The sequence below is a fragment of the Tenrec ecaudatus genome, chromosome 1, assembly GCF_050624435.1.
Source record: "Tenrec ecaudatus isolate mTenEca1 chromosome 1, mTenEca1.hap1, whole genome shotgun sequence".
In the NCBI taxonomy this organism is placed as follows: domain Eukaryota; kingdom Metazoa; phylum Chordata; class Mammalia; order Afrosoricida; family Tenrecidae; genus Tenrec; species Tenrec ecaudatus.
In genome coordinates this window covers 96009752-96023482 of record NC_134530.1, presented here as the reverse complement: position 1 = coordinate 96023482, position 13731 = coordinate 96009752, and the positions used below count along the sequence as shown (strand labels likewise).

General features: G+C 49.3%; 1 protein-coding gene across 1 annotated transcript in view; it reads left to right on the top strand.

Annotated features, from left to right (window-relative positions):
• Positions 1–13731, top strand: part of WLS (Wnt ligand secretion mediator) — a 128223-nt gene that overhangs the window by 94534 nt on the left and 19958 nt on the right. The window contains exons 4-10 of the mRNA XM_075557285.1: positions 2277–2438; positions 3564–3700; positions 7108–7276; positions 8717–8814; positions 9158–9221; positions 11707–11850; positions 13154–13237. Of these exons, the coding sequence (XP_075413400.1) occupies positions 2277–2438; positions 3564–3700; positions 7108–7276; positions 8717–8814; positions 9158–9221; positions 11707–11850; positions 13154–13237 (858 nt within the window). The remainder of the gene's footprint in view (positions 1–2276; positions 2439–3563; positions 3701–7107; positions 7277–8716; positions 8815–9157; positions 9222–11706; positions 11851–13153; positions 13238–13731) is intronic.

Genomic DNA, 13731 nt, shown 5'->3' with positions numbered 1-13731 from the left:
GGAACCACAGTCTCCACGCCCAGAGACCAGAAGAACCAGATGGCGCTTGACCGCCATTGCCCACACCTCTGATTGGAATGACTGAAGGTCCAGAACAGAATGGGAGAGAAATGTAGAACAAAATTCAAAATCATCCCAAAAATGGCCTGGCCTACCAGTCTACTAGAGAATGGTTGATCCCCTGAGACTGGCCCTTGGGTACCCTTTAAGCCTGGAACTGAATCTATCCCAGGAGATCATCTTGAAGCCAAGCAACAGATAGGCCTATAAAGTGAACATACTCAGATCAATTGACCATATGAGCCTAAAAGGGCAACATGTGCCCCAAAAAGAAAGCTTACAAGACAGGAAGGAGAATGAAAGATGGTTGACTAGAAATGGCTAATCTGTGCTGGTGCATGGAGGAGATTGCCACCAAGGTTATGAATTGTTGAATTAAAAATAATTCATTTGCTTTGTAAACTTTCACCAGACGTTCCTGCAAAACTGGCATAATTGCTGAGGGGTAGTCATGGTGAATGAGTGGGGAAGGAAAGGGTAGGAGTACGGAAGCCAGATAGCTGCCAGGTCTGTCTTCAAGTCGTTGTCCCTGGGTAGTGCAAACCGTTCAGGTGCTGCTAAAAGAGAAGGGGGAAGGTTTGAACCCACACAGAGTGCCTCAGAAGAAAGGTCTGGTGATCCACTTCTGAAAAACCAACCGTTGAAATCCCTTTGGAGCACAGAGCCCTCTGACACACCAGGGGCCATCATGTGTCCGAATGGACTTGATGGTAACTTTTTAATTTCCTGGTTTGGTCTTCCAATACTGAGACCAAATTAAATAAACAAATAAATGGATGCATAATAGTAAAACTGCTATCTCTACATCCACCATGTACAAAGGACTTCAAACAGTTTGTGGAAAGATTCCACTATCTTTTAACCCCATCTTTTCCATGAAGTTTTTCAGCCCCGTTCTATGTCTTCTGTCTCTGTACCAAGGTCTGTCTGTTGTCCTAAACTTTAACTGCCAGACTGGTAAGGCACGCCCCAAGATCACAGGAAGGAGAGAAACCCTCCACATGGAGACCAAAAAAGACCCTTGCTGTCGTTTTTTTTGAGATGTATGTCCCCCCTGGGTGTTTCACCCTGGATATTTGCAATGAGTTCTGGGGGTCCCGTGAAATACTCTCACTCAGGCTTCGTGAGGATAAATTAGGCCAGTCCTATCACTTGTCCAGGTGGTGCCAGCAAGCATTGCAATTGGCCTAGAAACCCAGCAGTCCCCCACTGTATCAGGGGAAAGCTCCGCTATCTACCTCCAGCCAGGAGCCCCGGGGAGATAGAGCACGTTCATTTCAAAAGCAAGCTGTGTCTCTGCTCTCCGGTCTCCCACAGCCCTGTGCTGGGCAGTGGTGTGGCAAGAAACCTCTTTCTAGAAACGGGGCCAGTTTGTGTCATTAAAATGTCTGTTCCTTTTTCTCGTCCTGCCTCTTGTTACTGGGAAGCCTGAGAGGCAGGGTATTCAGAGTGAGCCAGACCAGCAAACTCACCTCATCATTAACTTCCTTCCCATTGGGGCTTCTCCGAAGTCCAAGGATTCTTCCTTTTCTTGTCAAGTCACTACAAAGATCCTTCTTAGCCTCCTGAAAATCATTAGCCGGCACAAACTGGGTCGTGAACAACAGCAAGGGTTGCTTCGTGAACGCTACAGAGGTTGGTTCGCCAACAGAGTCTGAGAGGCTCCAGGTGACCTGCTGCAAATAAGAGGCCCGTGCAGCCCTGCTACAGCAGGTTGCTGGAATGGGTACCTCAAAGGAGAAGTTCTAGGGTGGTATCTTTATGAAGTGCTTGATTATTAAGGGTTAGTAGCAGTTTGCTCCTCTCCAGCCATGCCTCCAGAGAGAGGCCCGTTGACCGGCTTCTGACTGCCTTGAAAAGTCTCTGGAGGACAGTGCTGCGGACATCGGGCTTTCTCTTGAGTTGGAATCACCAAGTGAGTCGGGCTTGGGAGGTTGTTTTATTAGTGTTGAGCACAAACGGTTTAAGAGCGAGAAGGGATTTCTGTGCTGTACTTGTCATTTCTGGTTTTGCGTCTATTGTGGCTTTTTTGCTGGGGAGAGGAATAGACACCAGGTCTCTCTCAATTGGAATGAACCCTACTAGAATAACCCATGAATCTCTTCCTTGAAGCGCAACTTTCTTGTAATCCATGGCGTGGCACGGCGCAAACAGAGGAGCACTCAGGCACAGGCTGTTGAGGTCGTGGCCTGCCTCACACCCCGCTCTTCTTCCAGACCCTGGAGCACGAGGGACGTTACTATGAGTGCGAGGTCCTTCCGTTCATGGAGATTGGGTCCGTAGCTCATAAGTACTACCTCCTAAATATCCGACTGCCTGTCAACGAGAAGAAGAAAATCAACGTTGGGATCGGCGAGATTAAGGACATCCGGCTGGTGGTAAGCGATCCAAGCGGGCGGCTACGTGCGGGGCACTAGTTCTTGGGTACTCGGATGAACAGGAAACACCTTCTCCCTCCTGGCATCCCTGTGCCTCAGTTGTCTCATATGAGAAATGGGCCTAATTTGGCACTTGTGGGAGGCGGGAACTCCAGGTGAACTCATTCGTGCCTGAGGTTACAGAAATGGAAGACAGTTACTCACTGCTCGGTGAAGACCTGATGACCGGGGACACAATTGTGAGTAACAGCAAGACACGAGCCATGCATTTGATTTGCGAGCAGACGTGGTAAAGGGCAGAGTGGTGTTTTAGGTGACCAAGTCTTTCCCGTTGATTAAAGATGATACCAGAAATGTTTTTTTAAAATATTGGTGAAGACACAGAATCCCATCAAATTACTGTAATATCTTACCATCCAGAACTAGTCACCGCTGTTGAGATGTAGATGTGTCTCAAGAAGGTGGCCCATGACCAGGTGACATTCATTCTGTTCTGGTTTTGTTTTGTTCTGTTTCACATAAGGTCACCATAAGTGGGGACTGACTCTGTAGCAACTCACAAGAGCGGCTTATACATAATTGTTCCCTTACAAAAAGAGATGTTATATCTAACACGTTCTATTCCCTGCTTTTGCATGTAATATTAAGGCTATCATATAAATACAGGGGGGCTTCAAAAGGTTTGTGGGGAAATTCCATTATATTTTCATAACATTTTTCCTGAACTTTTGAATTCCCTCATCTACCTTACAATATTGTATAGCATTCCATTATAAAGATTTACCTTAACATACCTAGTCAATCTCTACATTTTTAGCACCTAAAAGAGCCCCAGTTTTTTAATGGAAATCTTTACAGATCAAAAATCTTTGATCCCAATCTTAACCATTTTTGTAGCATAGAGGGTCCCTTTTTGTACCTTTGATACCGACTTAGTTCCATAGTGTGTGAGGAGGAGCCAAGGGGAGGATAAGGACAATGTGTGCGGGGGATATTAAAAGTTCTCAGATCTTGAACACTCAGAACACCCAATCTCTATCCACTTCCCTCCCATGTATTTGATGGTCAGAAATAATGCTATGATATATTCATTCCCCTTCAAAATTGTTACTGACCTCTGTCTAGGGAATCCATCAAAACGGAGGCTTCACCAAGGTGTGGTTTGCCATGAAGACCTTCCTTACACCCAGTATCTTCATCATCATGGTGTGGTACTGGAGGAGGATCACCATGATGTCCCGGCCCCCGGTGCTCCTGGAAAAGTAAGAGCTGGCTTGGGACCACTCATTTCAATCAGTGGCTTCCTGTGACCTGCCACACGCCTGCTTTCACTGGAGGCAGGAGGTGGGTGGTGGGTGGTGGTGTGGGTGGCGGTGGTCTAGTTCAAGCACCCAGTACGTTATGTGGCCTAGCGAGTCAACCAGAAGTCATTCTGGACTCTTGTCTTGGACGTGCAATATTTTGATTACATTCTCAGGACTATACTTATATTTCTGGTCCATTTTTCTGTATCTGTATTTCATTTCTACTGTCAGACTCAAATACGTCTTTCTCAGACGGTGGCTGAACTACTCTGAGCCCCGTCCTTCTTACCTATACAGGGATGATGCTTCTGCAAATGCGGGCTCGTTCTCTCTCGTATCATTCTATGGGCGATCGAGGGGAAGGCTAGATCATTCCGGTCAGTATACAAATGCATACACATTTCCCAGATGGCTCTCTGTTGTCCTCTTCCCCCTGAAGTTGCCCTATCCATGTTTTGTTCTTCTTTACTGCAAGGCTCCTGAAAAGCTTTTCCATAATTAATCTTCCATTCTCTCCTGAGCTCGTTAGAGCCCGGATCCTTCCCCACCACTTCACTGAACCCCTTCATAGCCAAATCCAGTGGTCCTGCCTCAGTGTGCCTTCACGCAGCACCAGCATGTGACGCCACCCCTCTCCACTGGTCCTCCTTCCTCTCCACTGGTCCTCCTTCTCAATTCTTGGCTGTCCTCTCTCTTACTGCCCAGTAGTTGGTCTCTACTGCTGTTGGCTCACATCTCGCTAACCTCTTGAGGACCACTGGTGGGGTGGTGCTTATGTGCTGGGCTGCTAACCGTAAGACTCGCAGTTTGAAAACACCAGCCTCTCTGTGGGACGGAGGAAGCTTCCGACTCCCGTGAAGCATTATAGTAGAGACCCCAGGTGCTGTTCCACCCCGTCCTGTGCGGTTGCCCGGAGAAGGAACTGACTCGATGGTAGTGAGTTTGGTTTGCCAGCCTCCTAGACTGCAAAGCCAGGACTCAGATCTTACAGCTCTTCTCTTCGGTAGCTGCACTTCTGTCTCCGATGAGCTTATATGGTCTCACGACTTTTACAATGATCTATACTCTGATGGCTTAATGTTATCTCCAACCAAACTTCTCGCAACTCTAGACTCTACTTTCTTTATATGTTCACTTACATTAAAAAATATATATGTAACATATATGAGCACCCACAAAGCTCATGTAATGCTTCCCTTTTCCGGCCTGCTCTTCGCCTGGCTTCTGCCTTTGCAGTCGCTCCAGCTACCCATGTGGGGTCACCAATTGCTCTTCAGGTTTTCACTTCCTGCCCTCCGACTGATCAACCAGGATATTGCATAACTTGCACTGGGACCCCTTACTCTCACCTACCATCACTTCCCACCTGCTTCACCAGAAATAGACTTGCAATGTGTTCTCCTTCCTGCCACCAATTTCCTCCTCAGACTTAATAGTTTTTCCTCCATACAAACGTCTTGGCTCAGGCTGTGTATGCAAATGTGTCGATCAGGACATGTCACTCCACGACTCAGAGCTCTCTCCTGACGTTGCCTCTCCTTTGCCCTGACCTGCAAAGCCCTCTGTGATCTGGCCCCACGCCACCTCTGATCTCTTATGTCTTCTCCCACCCATCAGCCTCCTTGACGGGGCTCAAGCGTGTCTGGCATGCTCTGTCCCCTGGAGACATCGCACTCTCTCCTTCCTCCAGCTAAATGCTCTTCCCCAGAGAGCTCTTGGGCACAGTGCCTGCCTGCCTTCTTTCCTGGCTGCAATGTCTGTTTTCTTTCCAGGCTTTTCCCAGCGCCTGATAGAAAATAGCACCTTAGTGTTTTTCTGTTGTCTTTCCCTGTTTTGTTTTTTTAATAGTTGGGATTTAATACATATGTCATTCCAAATTCCAATCTCATCAATTGGAATTGTACTCTTGCTACCATAGTCAGTTGCCAAACAATATTTTTCTACATGGACCTCCTTGACATCCTCGCCAACCCTCCTCACCCCTGTACCTCCCACCCCCACCCGCCCATCCGAAACCCTTATTCTACATGCTGTCCCTATTGGTTCATCAATTCTGGATGTCAAACCATGTTTTATTTTTATTTAAAGTGCTCATTCTTTGTTTACTGTCTTTTCCCCTAACACCCACCCCTCCCCCCACCATATCCCATCTACAGGTTCTTACGAAAGCAAGACTCGTGCCTATTTTGACACTGCAGTTCTTTTCCGACTTTGGAATAGTAATTGACACATGGCAGACACCCAGTACATATTTGTTGTAGGAATGAATCAAAGAGCCATACCATTCCATTGTTCAACTCACTAATAGGTCCTTAGTCCCCTGGAGACAAATGTCTAATTCTGTCGTCAGGCATACAAACATCCTCCAGTCTCACATCCTGAACTTTTCCCATCAGTGTGATTTGCAGGTGCCCAGTTGCTTCAGACCAGCGGTTCTCAACCTGTGGGTTGCGACCCCTTTGGGGGTCGAATGACCCTTTCACAGGGGTTGCCCAATTCATAACAGTAGCAAAATGACAGTGATGAAGTAGCAACAAAATGATTTTATGGTTGGGGGGTGACTACCACATGAGGAACTGTATGAAAGGGTGGCGGCACTAGGAGGGTGGAGGCCTCTGCTGGGACTGTCCTTCCCCATCTGCTTCATCTCTGCACAGTCCCGCTCAGTTAGATCTTCATCATGTGACTTGGCATGGACAAATCTCAGTTGCGTTTTGCCTGGCACCCCCACTAAACAATCGCTGTGTGAGTGAAAACGCAGGTCCTATTCATTTAGGTCTCTGTAGCCTGGACACAATAACCTGCCATATTACAAACATGTATTGCGTGGGTATGAATGAAAGTGAATCACTTAGCAACATCATGAATCTTGTTTTGATAGAAGAAGCAAAGTGACGGGACTATGAGAGAGAATAGAAATGAAACCAGACGCTTGACGAATTTATATTTCATGGTTATTTCTTTGGAGCCATTTATTATTGAAATAAATATGCTCATGTAATTCATTATTGCTGAGGGTATCATAGGAATAATGCCCGCATCCCTGTAGAGAAAGCAATTCAGTCCGATGGGGACTATAGATGAAGTCACGGGAGCCAAGCACCTGTGGGAATACAGTGCAGTCACTAAGGAGATGAAGGCCGATTGTGCAGCAGGGCTGGGGAATTCTCTTTATCTGGGAGGGGCACCAGCTAAACGGGACATTTCGCATCTCTGTAGAACCTTGTGAGAGCTAAGAAAACGATCGGGGGGGGGGGCTTTTGTCATAATAAGTAACTTCTCGGGCCCCCCAATCGGCTCCTTGAGATTGCAAGCCTGCCTCCTAGAGGAATAAACAAGTGCTCCCCGTGTGTTCTCGCCATCAGAGTCATCTTTGCCCTGGGGATCTCCATGACCTTCATCAACATCCCAGTGGAATGGTTTTCCATCGGCTTTGACTGGACCTGGATGCTGTTGTTTGGCGACATCCGGCAGGGCATCTTCTATGCGATGCTTTTGTCCTTCTGGATCATCTTCTGTGGCGAGCACATGATGGTAAGAGCGCACTGGGGAAGGGGCCGGCATCTCAACACGGCTGCTGTGCGGGCGCTCAGCTGACCCCGCGAGGCCCCGCCTCGGCTCTAGTGGGGGATGAGGCAGGGAAGCCAGTGGTCGTGGGCAAGATCCCTGTAGTCGGCCCTCTGGCTCAGATTCTTCCTTCTTCACCATCCGCTAGCTGAGTGACCTTGGGCAAGTGCCTGATGTGTGCTCAGTGTCAGGTTCCTCCAGTGTAGATTCGAACAAAAGCCCTAATTTCTAGGTGAGAATTAAATGAGAAAAACGCGAGCAAAGTACTTAGCAGTGAGTGGTCACCCCAGCCAGCAATGTAATGATGATGATTTCCTCTCCTTTGACTTGAGTGGAACTTCAGCGTTGCTTCGCGTGGGCGTGGCTCGTTCTAGGAAGCAGGTCGTTGCAGGGAGGTGGTAACCCCTGACATACTGCTCGCTGATTCCAACACCCATTTCATAGGTTCCTTGCTGTATTTCAAGATGAGGGAAGGTACCACAGGTGAAACTCAAAATGGTGCTGGCATCCCATTGCGGCGAAGGCAGCAGGGCAGCTGGAGCCTGGTCCTCCTGTCAGGCACTGGGTTCCTCTAGTAGGTCGGACTGCTTTTGAACTCCATTGGGGTTTGACCATGGTCCTGAAGACTTGCTGCCTTCCCAGGAAACAGCAGGAGTGGGAGCAAGCCCCTGATGACTGCTGACCTCCCCGTGGGGTCCTCCGACAGTGACACGTTGCGAAGGAGCCCTTGGTACTGAGGGGTGGAGGTGGTGCTGTCTCTGCAGCAGGACTGCCAGCCAAAGGGGCTCACCGGCAGTAAGCTGGGGTGGACTCCCCCGCCCCGGGGTCCTTGCCTGGGGCCCCAGACATGTTTTCACCCTTCTTAGTTTTCCCAGTCTCTCTCCCATTTTTAAATGTTGTGTCCTTGTGCGTCTGTCCAGAAGAGCCATGCTTGTTGCTAATGATAAGCAGGAAAATGTCTTTTTTCACTATAGGAGGCCTCTTTCATTGGACCTATTTGGATACCTCTGTTTGCTCCTACAAAGGCCACCCTACCTTCCCAAATTCTTCTCCTTCCAAAGATGTACTCACACATGGATTTCATTCCGAACGAGCAATTTTGGGAGGACCACAAACAACCGCAGGCTGGGGGATGTCCTTTCATTTATTCCCATAGCATCCTGTTCTTATTACTATCAATGGCCTTTTATCGACTGGTTTTGAAATCATTTATGTGCGGGACTCCTCCAAAGAAAATATGCTCCTTACAAACAGAGAGTTCTATCTTACTCCTCCTTGTATGCATATAGTATGGTGTCCAATACAGAGGAGATGCTCAGCAAGTCTGGTCTGCCCAGCAGGCTCACCTCTAGAATGGCTTTGCTCTGCTTCCATCCCTGGCTCATGTCTCCATTTGGTTTTCCTTAGGATCAGCATGAGCGGAATCACATTGCAGGATACTGGAAACAAGTCGGACCCATTGCAGTTGGCTCTTTCTGCCTCTTCATATTTGACATGTGTGAGAGGTGAGCGAGTGCCCACCGGGCTCAGAACGGACACGCCCACTCCCGTCTCTTTAAGGGGACTAGTCCCAAAAGCAGAGGGGTGACCATGAACCTTTTCTCTGGCATGAAAGAGTTTGCCATCGACTCATCCAGAGCTAGGCGTTGTGATGGAGTCAGAGACCAACCTGCAAGGGATGCAAAACCTTTGGACTGGTCATGTTCTCAACTCTCCCACTCTCACTAGGTTCTCCGGTGCATTCCTTAGTCTAAATACAGCTAAGCTGCACATTTAGGAATATGCAACAGGGAGCATTCCCCCTTGGTCTTTTCATGAATCGCCTTCCCATCTTGTTTCTCTTTGCAGAGGGGTGCAACTGACAAATCCTTTCTACAGTATCTGGACCACAGATGTCGGAACAGAGCTGGCTGTATCCTTCCGTGTGGGGTTTAGAGTTTTATTTTTTTCCCACAGCTAACTGGTCCCCAGGATGATTTTCTAAGCCACTGCCGATGCTCTCCATGTGGTTCCAGCCAGAGCTTTGATCCTCAGACCACTGATAGCATCATAGTTAAGGCAAATAACGAGACGAATTAATGCCTGCTCTCCAGCCCGGGAGAGAGCAGCCGGAATGGGGGGTTGCCGCACATCCTCCTGGTAGAGATTAGTTTCTGGTGTTCCCACAGCCCGTCTAAACGGTCTATTATCCACGTGTTTACCTCAGACTGAAGCATGACTAGCTTTCCCCTGGAGCCATTGCGGCCGTCTGCAGGCCCCTTGGTGAGAAGCCTGTTTCTGAAGTCATCTCTGTCCGAGGTTTCTCAAAGTGACCTTGGCACATTGGCGGCTGCTGCTCCTGCCCGAGAGTGAATGGAGATAAGACTAAGGTGATTAGTTCCAGAGGAGTCGCCGAGTCCTCTGGTTGGTTAGCATAAACTCTGTCTGACTCATCTTCGTGAAGCAGCAGCGACAGTCTTCCCTTATCCCGTTTAGGATGCTGGATTTGAATATTTTATCTCCCCGAATAGTATGTTAAGTGCTTAGGGGAGAAAAAAAAAAACTTTGGAGGGAGGAGAAAGGCTTGGGTTGGACTTTCCCTCCACGGATAATGCTATGTTATCATGTGCTGCTTAATACGCTTTGTCCAAGGTGATGAGTCTATTCGTTTTCTTAGTGCCACAAGACCTCTATGTGGAAATGGAAGCAGGACCATGATTACTTGTTCACATCCAAGGATGCGAGCGTTGGATTCCCCCTCCGCCCCTCTCACCAGACATTCACACGTAGCCAAAGGAATACGTCCCCTGCGAAGTCGACTGCAGCCCTTTGGTTTTGCAGAGTTGACCGCGTGTGCCGAGTAGAACCTGGCCTTTCGAGGCCCTGGCCTCTCAGAAGCAGATAGCCAGGCCTGACTTCGGTGGTGTCTCTAGGGGGATAGGAACCACCAAACATTGAGCTAGAGGCTGAGCACTGAACCATCTGTCCCACGCAGGGACCCCTGCGGTTACTGCAGTGAAGAGGGACTCTTCTCCCAGCCCCCCTTCAGCCTCAGAGGAAGCACTCCCTCCCCCGAGCCGGGTGTCCCTCTGCTCCAGGCTCCGCTTCACAAGGTCTGCTGTGATGGTCATAACAGAGCTAAACCCGCCAACCGTCCTCATCCCTGGGATTACGGCAAGACCTTCCATTCCATGGCCAGCGTCCTGGCAACTCCAACCCCAAGGCCTTTTAGGCCAATGATTCCAAGGCATCTTAATTCCCTAATTACAAAAACTCCAGGATTTAGCCACCCCCCATGTGGGTTTTGTGTTCAGCTGCTAGCCCCAGGGTCTAGGGGAAAAAGATGCGTTTTTCTAATCCCATAAAGAGTTACAGTCTCTGAAACCCACAGGGGCAGTTCTGCCCTATCACAGGATCGCTATGAGTCAGAATCAAATTGATGGCAAGGAGTTGTTTGTCTTGGGTTGGGTTTGGTTTGGTTTGGGGGAGCCGTTGCCAAACTCAGTTACACTTGGTTCCCTAGCATGGGAAAAAACAATTCCATCTATTTGGTGTGCGGCCTAGGCGTCTGCATTTAGCTCACTCTTGGCATGATTTCAGGAGTCCCAATAGTGTATTGGTTACATCGGACTGCTAACTCTAAGGTCCACCATTCAAAACCATCCAGCTGCTCCACAGGGGAAAGACGGAGTTTTCTATCCCTGTAGAGATTTACAGTCTTGCAAACACACGGGCACAGGTCTACCGTCTTAATGGGCCACTGTGAGCCAGCACTGACTTGTTAGCAATGAGTTGGGGTTTGGGGTTTTGGTTTTGGTAACCAAGGAGGGGGGAACCCTGGTGGGCTAGTGGTTACCTGCTGGCCTGCTAAGCGTAAAGTGAGACCTTTGAAACCGCCAGGCACCCTGCAGGAGATAGCGTGGCTTTCAATGCCCGTAAAGAGTGAGTCTCAGAAACTGAGAGGGGCAGGCCTACCTGTCCTAGAGGACTCACTAGGGACGGCATGGACGCAATGGCCATGAGTGGTTCTTTGTTTTGTTGCGTTTTCCTTTCGACCTAATCTTAGTGAAGCTTTTCACTTGGTCGATATTTAGCATCGTGTGCAGCTGACTCTCCGGGGCATTGGTTAAAAGGCAGATTCTGATTCTCCAGACCTGAGTGGGCCCTAGATGCCACATTCCTAACAAGCAAGGCCCCCTTCTGCTTCTCCCTTGATTAAAAAGCCAATTTGAAGCCTCTTCTCTGTGGTACTGCTGTGCCGGAACCCGCACCACCCCCCTCTAGCTGCCCTGACAGTGCCAGCGCCGAACACTATCTCCCTGAAAACGGTGTGGATCCTGAGTGACAAACAGCCATGTGGACAGGGCTGGGGAGAAATGCTTGCCTACTGTCCTCTTTCCTTTACTGGACACCCTCAGATGGCCTTCATCATTGTGGCCGGCATCTGCCTCTGCCTCTATTTCCTCTTCCTGTGCTTCATGGTCTTCCAGGTGTTTCGGAACATCAGCGGGAAGCAGTCCAGCCTGCCCGCCATGAGCAAGGTCCGGCGGCTGCACTATGAGGTGAGTGAGTGGCCTGACTCTTTCTGGGACTATTGTTCTCAGTCTCCTTTCCTGCTTGACGTGTAAGCACACACGTGTGTGTGGGTGTGCACACGGGTGCGTACACACACCTACGGCTTGACACGAAAAGGCTCTTCTTTCACATACACGCTGACATTCTCATGTGGCATCTGTGGGCCAAATTCAAGGCGCACTTTTACTCTGAGAACCGTCTAGCTGGCTCCTCTGAATCTTGGACTTCCCTGTGGTATAAATTTCTTTCTGTCCTCAGCAAGGAGTAACTAGTTCAGCAGGTTCTTGGGGCTTCCCGTGCAATGGAGGAGCATACCGGATGGGAGATTTGCTAGGATTGGGGTGCGGCTTCCATCAAGCTTCTCTGCTGAGAAGCAGCCTGAGACCCTCAGGGGTCCGATTTCCAGACCCTCATAGGCCACATTTCCCCGGAATGTCCAGCAAGTGCACAGAGAATGTCCACGAAGCTCAGTTTCAGCTTGCATTCTCACGCAAGAGAATGCACTTAACAGCCCCCCATCTCTAATGCAGGCAGCCCACAGCTTTGGTCAGTCAAAGACTCCCTCGGGTTCATACCTCGTGGCTCCCCTGGGACACACAAACTGCCACCCCACAGGGCTTTGTACGCAGTGTGTCTGCACATGTTACGGTCCGCTTCCCGTGAGTCCACCAATCGGACTCCCCGTACCCTCGTGGTCACGTGGGTGGTGCAGGACCAGACAATGTTTTGTTCTGTTATGCATACTGGGGTATCTGCAGATAAGAGTGCCCAAGTCACAGCGGGTGCCTGCCCCCAAGTCTGGCACACAGAAAACTGCTGGCACTGCCTGAGGCTCGCCTGTCTCCTAGGCTGGAGCAGCATGTGGGAAAAGTCAGCCCGATACACTTCTCGCATGGATTAAGATGCACATTTCTTTGTGTTCACTGAAGCAGAATTGTATTAGGACTGCAGAAAACTTGGAGTTGCTAACTTTGAACCCTTGCAGAGAAGCATAACCAGCTTAGCTGGGAAATTAGCAGCTTCACGACGTGCTGTGAATGTAATTCCCAGGCCCTGGTAGCATGTGAGATAAGAACAGAGGAAATATTGGGCCCGAGAAATTTCCCAGCCACGTTCTCCTCTGCAGGAGGAAGGCTGCTCCGTGGAATTGTTTTACTCCTAGGGATTTGTGCTTCTGGGGTGGTTTTTAAAAAAAATAATGAGCTTTTTATAAATGTACATGCTGCGATAAGGACTGATGGTAGAGGTTGGAATACTAAACGACCTCCCCCCCTCCCTCTTTCTTGCCAGGGGCTAATTTTCAGGTTTAAGTTCCTCATGCTGATCACCTTGGCCTGTGCTGCTATGACCGTCATCTTTTTCATCGTTAGCCAGGTAAGTGGACCCTGAGATAGCAGAATAAGAGGGTCCCTCCACGTCACAAAGAAAAGTGGGTAGAGTCACTGAGGGAAAGGAACCAAGAGGCGCTCGTTGGGGTAGCTGGTAAAGCCATGCGGATTTACAGCCTCAGAAGTCGTACAGAGAGTCGTGAGATTCAAGGGCAGGTTTAATCTGAGACCCGCCAGTGGTGGGTCAGTGGTAGCATTTCTCCTTCCAGGTGGTGGGCACGGTTCATAGCCAATGCACTTCAAGCGTAGCCACCACCCAGCGGCCAGTGGAGGTGTGTGTGTGTGGGTGTGCCTCAGACACTGGCCAGGTTTCAGTGGAACTTCGAGGCTAAGACTAGGAATAAAGGCCTGGCAACATTTGCTTCTGAACACCTGCCTGGGCAACCCTTATGGATTGATGCACTCCGATCCCATCGTGCAGCTAACAGCAGCAGCAGCAGCCAGGGCCGTGCTGGAGCTTGATCAGCGGAGTGGACTGAT